Raw genomic sequence first — 9,459 nt, forward strand, 5'->3', positions numbered from 1 at the left:
GGGCCTCCTTGGAGGTGCCCCCGGCGGGTTTGGGGGCTCTGTGGTCCCGCTGCGTGCGTCGGCCGTGCACGGGGACAGCGCTGCCGATGGGCACTGGCTTACGCCGACGGGATAAGTCAAAATAGGGTTTTTTCAGATGAAGTGTCAATTTCTGTTAAAAGCAAGATGGTGGTGCCATTCTGCTCCTGGGGAAGAGGGAGAAGTTACTTCCTTCACCTCTGTACAACGCTTTTTATTATTGAAACCCATGTAATCCTTCTGATCACCTTTTGTTTGTTGCTCATGAGGCATTTTACTTGCTTTTGTGGTTACTTTCATCTTGCACCTTACGAATCCGGCCACCGTCCTTGCTGGTTATACTGTGCCGGACCCGCAGGTTGTCACTGACAAACTTTGCAGTGGCACATTGTTAAACAAACACATCTCCACGCTCAGGTGGATGTCATGGGTTAAAATCATCCTTCAGGTCGGCTCTGGCACAAACAACATTTGGAATCTGGTATGAGCTGACAAAGTCCTTCTGAATGTAATTAATTCTGCTGCCGGTTAAAACTGAGAGCAGTCTGAAAACAAGGGCAGGCATTAATAAGTTTAATTACATGTCCTTTATGTTGCGCAGCAAAGGTGTTGCGTTGGTGAGGGTAACGTGTGACACCAGCTTCCCATCGGGAGTGTGCCGAGGGGGGCTCCCGGGCACCCTGCCGCCCCGAGAGCCCCAAAGGCTGCAGAGCATCCTCCTCTGCTCCAGCCCCACACGGCGCTGCTGGGGCAGAGATCAGCAGCCGGCGTTCAGAAACCTGCGGGAGAAAGTTCAGGTTAGCAGAACATGGAGAAGGACGTGCTGCATGCTGAGACTTCATCCACGCGTCCTGTCCTACAGGAAAGAAAACATTCTGTCGTCAGCTGGAAGCGTGCAGGCTCTCCAGTGCTGTTGTTCTTAGTTATTCCCATAACATCACTTTTGTATTTATTTGTTAAATTGAAGCAGGATGAGGCACTGGGGAGGAATGGATGAGAACTCCCAGCAGTGGTCGGAGGTCAGTGGGAAGTCAGGGGGGTCACACAGGCGATGCTGACGAGGCAAGGAGAGGGCTTGGAGGGGACCTGCTGGGTAGGACAGCCCGGTTCGCATCTGCTGCGGGAAGAAACGCTGCCATCGGACCAGTTTGAGCTCTGCAGAGAGCATAGTCCCAGTTTGTAACCAGCAGCGGCGAGGCTCGGAGCCTGGGGTGGGACAGCCTGCGTGCGGCAGAGCTCCCCAGTGCCCAATTTCGCTGCCCCCGGTGAAGCTGGCAGAGATGGCATGTGATTTACTCCTGTCTGCGGCGGCTAAAATCCTTCTCCCATCTGATGTTGCAAATCAATTTGGTGGAGTTGTCCACTTTGTTCTCAGTCGTAACAAAACCTAATCCCCAGGCTGGAGACAGATTTAAATTCTGTCTACGCTGCACGTGGATCTGACGGTCTGTTCCGCTGCGTTTGTGCCTGCAGGACCCCCTGCAGCGGGCGTGTGCTGGGTAAGGGCTGCCCTAAAGACCTTCTTCCCAGCTGGTCAGAGACAAAAACTGTCAGCCCTTGAAAAGCTGTAAGCAGGGAATGTTTCCTGACCAGGAGACGTGTCGCAGAGTCAAACCTGTAATTTAGGAGATCAGATCCCTCTGACAGCAGGATTTCATGTTGCAAAGGCCGATGCTGCAGCTGGTATCAATGGGACATCTTCAGCTTAGCGCCTTCCAAATTCCCCAGGCTGCTTGTGCTCTCGGAGTGGAGCAGTAGGAGATTTAAGAAAGGTTCTTTATTTTTTCCCCACGTTTCAGTGTTGCATTTTGTGCCTGCTCCATCCCCCTGCAGCGATCTGGCCAGGTTCCCTGCTTGTTTCTGTCTCTCAAAAGCATCAGGAAAATTTTCATCGTAAACCCAGAGAAGCGGCAGGTGGGTGGTTTCAGGCAGGTGAGGTTCTGAAATGAAAACCCTCGGGGTTGCCCCTTTGAGGGCTTATCTTCACAAGAAAGCGCTTCTGGAATAAGAGTGTATGAGTCTAACACACAGGACCTATTCCAGAATAACTCCGTGTAGACAGGCCCTGAATTTTTTCCTTCCTGGTAGCCTGGGCAGAGCATCTTTGTTCTTGAAAGAGCGTAACTCCCGGCAGTCCCTGCCGTCACGCTGCGGAGCTGCCATGTGCGTGGTGCCGCTGCTGCAGACGGACAGTTGCTGCCTCCGTTGCTCAAATCCCAATCCTGAAGATTCCCGAGGAGAGGACAGGTTGTCCCTCTATGTCCACAAAGTCTTCGCTGCAGCCCACGAGGTCCCGGTCAGGTTAGGTGCGCTGTCACGGCCCGGTAATACTTGACGTCCCTAATTCTTTCTGGCTGTCTGTGAAGGAAGCAGGCAGAGGGGGACTGCATCCCTTCACATGGTAATGTTTTATGACTTTTATTATTTAGAACAACAATCCGCTCTCATTGCTCTTGGGCAGTAAACTTCTTTCTTTAATAACCAGAGCCTGGCTGCCCCTCTGTAGGACTCTCCAGGTCAGCGCCGGTAGCAGTGATGTTATTTCTCTTTAGAACTAATGTGGTCTTTTATGAGATTTCCCCCCCCCTTCATTTCAACTGAACTTTAGGCAAGTAGAAAGGGATTAAAATAGGGCCCATGGCAAAAGGAACTGAATGTGCTCTTTGGAAAGAAGGTTTCGTGCTATGAGCTGTCTCTGGGCAGCTGGCCGTGCCCACCGTATTAAAACAAAGGTGTAGGAACTGAATTTGATCAGCTCACGTAAGCCGGGACGGGACCTGGAATACACCCTGAGTTATTACAGCAAGAGGTCGGATGGCCCCATGGGCAGCGGTTTGAAAAGTGATGGTAGAGAGATAAATTTGAACAAAGGACCTCTGTCATCTTAGAAGTGTGCGTACACAGTAAGCAAATGATGTTCCAACCTGTTGGGGTGTTGGATGGTTCTGGGATGGCCAAAGAAGAGCCCGAGTTTACAGGGACTGTGGTATCTCTGTCCCCACGGACGCTGCTCCACCACGCTGGGTGGAAGCAGGCAGAGCTGAGGAGTGTCTGTCTCCTGCTTACGTGACCGCTGCTGCCTCGGGGGCATCGCTACGCACATTTTGGGGCTATCAGGTTGTTGGGGTTCCCTGGTAGAAATGTGCCTGCATCCCTGAGAGGAGATCTCTTTGCCCCGAGAAGCTGTGGCTGCCCCATCCCTGGAGGTGTTCAAGGCCAGGTTGGACGGGGCTTGGAGCAACCTGGGCTGGGGGGAGGTGTCCCTGCCCAGGGCAGGGGGTGGAACTGGGTGATATTTGAGGTCCCTTCCAACCTAAACCATTCTGTGATTCTGTGATATTATGATCATGGCTGCGGGTAGTGAATCTCGGAGTGGAGCTGGAGGGAACGGAGACAAGTCCCCGCAGGAGCTGGGACACACCAGCACGGCCGCACCGGTGCCTGATGCCCCACATCAGGCTGAGTCCGGCCCTTGTGTCTTGTGCTTAATATTTCTGCACTTCTCCATCAGCAAGTGGATTTGGGGTTCTATTTTTTTTAGCACTTGCCACCTCTCACCCAGTAAATGGTCTCTGGACGAAGCCATCCTGGTCCTTTATGGCCCAGTGCAGACAGAGACGCTATCGCTCCGAGGGCTTCACTGCAACACGTGTGGGGCAGGTTTATGTTCTCTGTGCCCAAATGGGGGGAAGGCTGAGCTGTCCTTTCGGTACAAAGAGTGCCCTCACCCTCCGAGTCAGGGAAGCAGCTTATGGCCTTAGCAGGACCTTTTTCTTACTGTCAATACGAAGGGAAATCTGTGGGAGCCGCGACAGGGACTCCTGTCCGTAAACGGACTCCTGCCGCAAATGCATTACGTACCAAAGGACACGTGAGCAATGGTCTCCTCTAGAACACGGCATGAAAAGGAAAGGACAGTGTGTGCTTGGAAGACTGGTGGTGTATAGCCCTCCTGGCACCCCGGGGCATTTGCGGCCCCCCAGACCGTGCGGGGCTGCCGCGGGCTAAGCGCCGTAGCCTCGGGGGCAGCTGTGGGGGTGCCGGGGAGGGGATGGGGCCCATCGCCCCGCGAGGAGGTTCCCGCAGGCGGCGCTCGTCCTGCTCTGCCGGGCTGCTTCTGGCAGAGGGATCCCGCATTCCTTCCGAGAGTCTCTAATTAATGGCATCTCCCCACTTAGCTCTTGATACACAGACAGATGCTGCGCCTTTTAGGGCTGGTTTGAGACCTGGAGCGCTCCCTCCGTACCGCGCAGCATCTGGTGAAAAATGTTCCTGTGACTGACCCGGGTTGGATCTGATGGGCCGTTCAGGAGTAAAAGACGCCGTGGGAGCGGGTCCTGCCGAGGCAAAACCTGACAAATAACCTCCTGCCCAAGAAAAGTCCCGTTAATTTTAGGATTCCCAGAGGCGTACGGCAGAGTATGGAGGGATATAAATACGCATTTGCTGAATCTGGTGAGAACATAAGATGTCCTCAGAAACTCCCCCTTGGTAATTCTTCATATTGTACATCTGCACTCCCACCTGTGGCCTTGCAGCTGCGGTAGTTTTAAACGAAAAATAGACTTGTTTTGCTTTAATTTTAACAAAAATTCTTAGGCCAGCATGAAGCAGTCCCACTCGGTGACATGCATGTGTGCGTTACGGGATGTCCTTCCTGAGCTGTGGGTGCCGATTATCAATATTTATATTTGTCCGAACAAGAACGCAAGCCTCAGCTTGGTTACTTACCTTTTCTCGTTTCATCTGTAAAATATGGAAATAAGATTTGCCATTCACGCCATGATTCTGGGCTTATCGGGGCTGGGTGAGCAGTCTGTATTGTCAGTGCTTGAGCTGCTGGATATTAGTTCTGCACTCAGCATCCAGAGGTGGCTCAATCCATCTGCCTGTATTAGAGTTAATTTACAGTATCATCCAGAGAAAAAGGATACGGAGGCTTTTCTGTGAAAATAGTGTAAAATTGCCAGAAAGTACTGGGAAACAACTGTGCTCAGTTCCTAAAGATCAATTTATTCACCATAGAGATAGGGGGTGAGTGGGCAGTTTAGAGAACGGCTAATGGGACAGAGAGCCTTTTGCTTCAAAGCCACCACCTCTGCTCCCGCGCAGGGCTGCGCCAGCCCGGGGCTTGTGGCATTCCAGGGCTGGTGGTCGTCCCCTAAGAAAGAGATCGTGGTGGCGTTGCCTCTTTTTCTGCCGACCAGAACCAGTGCCGCCGGAGCTGGCCCTGGCTGTGGGACACAGCAGACGGCGGAGGTGTCCGGAGGCCGTGCTGTCCCTGCAGCCCGGGGCAGCGTGTCCCCAGGCCGGGGAGGAGGGGCTGTCCGTTTAGCATGCTCAGCTGGAGAACCCAGCTGCGGGCTGATGCGTTATCACCTGGGGCGTCATCGATGGAGTGAATCTTAATGGCAAATCTAGAGAAGCACCTGGTTATCTTCCACTGCTGTTTATCTTGGAGTCTCCTTTGGCTGTTTCTTAGATTCAGCTTGGCGTGTGATTCACTGCGAGCGATGAATTTTGCATGTACTATTGACATTTCTCTGCGGTTTGGTCAGCTTTATTCTGGAGAACGGCAAAACTCAACACACACAGACAAAGCAATCTGGGAGTATACTAGGAGCATTGTTGTTTTGCTTATAAAAGACTGTGCTGAGAATATCTCAGAGTCCCCTTATTTCTGTCCTTCCGTGCCTTTGAAGAAGGCGTCATACTCTCTTTGTGGACAGAGGGGCACGTGGTCTCTTTGGAAGACCCTAAAGCGGCTGCCAGAGGTTTTAAAGGTCAGAGTTACCGGGATCAGAGCTTTTGTGAGCTGGCTTGTGTGGGAACATTTTCCATGGCATGGTCTGTAGAGAAGGCAACTGCTCCCTTTGCTCTCAAGTTATTTTTTCTCTAGCCACGTTATGGTTTTGCTCTGTTTTCCCTGGGAGTACATAGCTATCTTTCTTTTTTTTTTTTCCCCCCCCTTGAGCTCTCTGGTTTTGCTTTAAGAGTTACAGCACCATTGATTGTATTGGCTGTCTCGAAAATGGTGTGCTGCTTGCTGTCTGCGGGCTCCCTGCTGCTAAATGCTGCCAGTGGGACTCCAGAGCATTTAGATCAATCGATAGGGCTATCATGGCCTTATTTTCCACGCTGTCCCCATCCCGGGGATGTGTGTGACAATTGGAGAGAGCACACGAGCCCTCGGGTTGTTGGTTACAGCGTGCGGATCCAGACGCCGGCTGCAGCTGTGATACAGCTGTGTGCGTTTCGGTGGGGAGAAGGGTACCTACACGCAGGGACGGCGTCTGCACTGGGAGTGCCACCCGCTCCCCGGGCACCCTCGGTGTGTGGTGAGTGGACACGGGGCTGGGGTTTGACAGGGATGTGTCATAGAATCACAGAATGATTTGGGTTGGAAGGGACCTTGAAGACCACCCAGTCCCACCCCCAGCCCTGGGCAGGGCCACCTCCCACCAGCCCAGGTTGCTCCAAGCCCCGTCCAACCTGACCTTGACCACCTCCAGGGATGGGGCAGCCACAGCTTCTCGGGGCAACCTGCCCCAGGGGCTCACCGCCCGCACAGCCAACAATTTATTCCTGATATCTCATCTAAATCTCCCCTCATTCCATCGCTCCCCTCCCTGATCCAGAGTCCCTCCCCATCTCTCCTGGAGCCCCTTTAGGCACTGGAAGGGGCTCTGAGGTCTCCCCGGAGCCTTCTCTTCTCCAGGCTGAACCCCCCCAACTCTCCCAGCCTGTCCTCCCAGCAGAGGGGCTCCAGCCCTCCCAGCATCTTCATGTTGTTAATTCCTCCCCACTTGGAGGTAAATTCTTTCTCTTGGGAGGGACTGGGTGTGGTGAAGCGGCATGGAACGAAGCAGGATGCTAACGGGATCTCTCACTGGCGCGCAGACCCGGTCCTGTGCCGGCAGTGGGTGCTCAGTGCCGCCAGAGCTCGGCGCCGGGTGCTGCAGACGCGGCTGTGGTACGGACGAGCAGAATGGCTGGGGCTGGGTCTGGCTGGCCTCCCTCGCCCGCTGCCACCGCGGCACACCCGGGCAGTCCCACACAGTAGGTGTGATGGCCGTTTACAGACATGCTCGGCTGTGCAGAGACCCACAGTCTGCAAACCTCTAATAGTGCCGTCCTGACTGCATCGGGGTTAGGGAAAAAAACGTTTTTACCGAACATAAAGGCTGTAATAGAACCTGCTCACCAAATTATAAATGGGACAGGGCAGCAGCCCCTGCTGTTCTGGGCCCTCGGTTATCTCATGGCAAAAACTTCCCAGGAACATCTTGCGGTTGTTGCCAACACATGGACTAAATAATGTCTCGGGGAAGCAAAGCATCCACTGATAGCATTCTGTTTTTCCTCTAGATCCCATCTAATGCCGAGGCTGAAAGAATCGCGCTCCCACGAGTCTTTGCTCAGTCCCAGTAGTGCTGTTGAGGCTCTGGATCTCAGCATGGAGGAAGAAGTGGTCATCAAGCCGGTCCACAGCAGCATCCTGGGACAGGACTACTGCTTTGAGGTAAGGAGCTTTTGTCTGTCCGGGGCTGTTCCTGCTGCGTTGAGGAGCCGGGCGTGGGCTTGCGCCGCGGGCTTTCGCTACGATAGAACATTTCTGCTCTGATTTGCTGCACAGAGACCGTTTCATAAGCAGAAAATGACTCCCGTCTTTCCAAGGAGGACCATACCCACAGCATCGGAGCAGAGAGCTCCTTGCCTTGCAGTCGTTGTCGGCGCAGAGCTTGCTGCTGGCGCAGGTGCTGCGCTACGTAAGGCTGTGTGTTAGCAGAGCGTAAATCTGTAGTTTATGTTCATACACTTATCAGAAAGTGCTAATCCCTACTTGGTGTTCACAAAGACGTTATACGTGGTCACAAAGACAGCCTGCTGCTGTCAGTGGGAGGGTTGAGGACTTTGTCTAGAAAACTGAAGCTTCGCTTGCTCGGGTAAATAGAAAAATCTGTGAGTATTTCACTTTTTTTTAACACCTGTTCTGGCACGTGGTTTGGTCTGTACTCGTGGGAGGTGGTAGGACATGTACAAACCAGTCTGTGGTTGGATAATTTGATGTAGTATGTCTTGGGAATCGTTTGTCCCATGTCACGGATGGCAAAGTGTTGTTGCTTATGGCAGTGGATAGAGAACTGGAAATGGTTTTGTTAAGGGAATCAGGTGGTCAATACTTGTGTTTCTGCGAAGAGAAGGTAACCTGTTCGTACTTGGACACAGAAGAGCAGATAGACGGTATATCCGTGGCTGGATGGTGCTGTGGGCGGGTGATGGGACTGCAGGCGTTTCTTGGGTGGGCAGTGGTAGGTGAAGATGGCCTCGGCAGTGTCCAAGAGGAGCCAGACTGGAGAGATGAAGATTTTTTTTCTTTACTGAAATTAACACACTTGGAAAGAAATGAGTTAAAAGATCCGTTTCTTAAAATATAAGCAGGTAACACAAAAACAGTCTTCCAAAAAATAGCCCCAAACATAAACTCTGAAGTGTGCTGAGGTATAAATTTTCCAGTGCTGTTCATTCTCTGTAGAATTGAGCAAGTGCGGCAGGTCAGGAGGAGAACAGTTTTGTAAATTATATGGCCTCTATTACATTCCACTCAAGAAAGATAAAATGAAGCTAGATGGAAAATAGATGTGACATCCATAATATAAGAGTTGTTTACCAATTCTGTTCAGCGCACAAGAGCAGAGGAAGGGATATGAACAGTACTTGTAGAAAGTTGACTGAGAGGGAAATTACACAAGTCATGCACTTGTAAGGAGGAAGAAAATTTTATTTTTAAGTGAGTTGGATAAAGAAGAGTCATACAGAAAAAAAGACACGTTAATTGCTGATCTGCAAATCCTGCAGAGGAAAGGAAGAACGCCAGAAAACAAAAGGGACATTGATCTGTAAGGGACGGTTACTCATCAGCAAACTCCAGTGGGAAGGGCTGAGGTGAGAGCTAAATGGCACATTGTGTTGATGGGTTGCTCTTGTATCTCCAGAGAGCATCTTTCAAATTCAGAGTGAGGTCGGCACCAAGATGAGTTTGAGAACTCCCAGGGTCCCTGGGCAGCAGGCAGTGACCACCGTCCACCCTGTACCTAGGTGCAGCTGGCCGAGGAGAAGGGTTGGTGTGTCCTCTGGGCCGGCAGACGGGCCTGGGCCGTGCCTCATGCCTGGGCAGAGGAGCAGCGTGTGCTGGGACGGGCTCAGCGGCTGCTGCTGTCCCCTCCAGCCCCGCGCCGGCAGTGGCACAGACAGCTTTGTCACTCTGGGGCCCCCAACAGCAGAAGGACACGGAGCTGTTGGAGCGGGACCAGAGGAGGCCCCGGAGAGGCTGGGAGGGCTGGAGCCCCTCTGCTGGGAGAGGCTGGGAGAGTTGGGGGGGTTTAGCCTGGAGAAGAGAAGGCTCTGGAACAACCTTACTGCAGACTTTCAGTACTTTAA

General features: G+C 52.5%; 1 protein-coding gene across 1 annotated transcript in view; it reads left to right on the forward strand.

Moving 5' to 3' along the window:
- Window positions 1-9,459, forward strand: part of DAB2IP (DAB2 interacting protein) — a 138,916-nt gene that overhangs the window by 88,283 nt on the left and 41,174 nt on the right. The window contains exon 3 of the mRNA XM_009892350.1: window positions 7,387-7,540. Coding sequence (XP_009890652.1) covers window positions 7,387-7,540 — 154 coding nt within the window. The remainder of the gene's footprint in view (window positions 1-7,386; window positions 7,541-9,459) is intronic.

This window comes from Charadrius vociferus, unplaced genomic scaffold (genome assembly GCF_000708025.1).
Source record: "Charadrius vociferus isolate BGI_N301 unplaced genomic scaffold, ASM70802v2 scaffold549, whole genome shotgun sequence".
In the NCBI taxonomy this organism is placed as follows: domain Eukaryota; kingdom Metazoa; phylum Chordata; class Aves; order Charadriiformes; family Charadriidae; genus Charadrius; species Charadrius vociferus.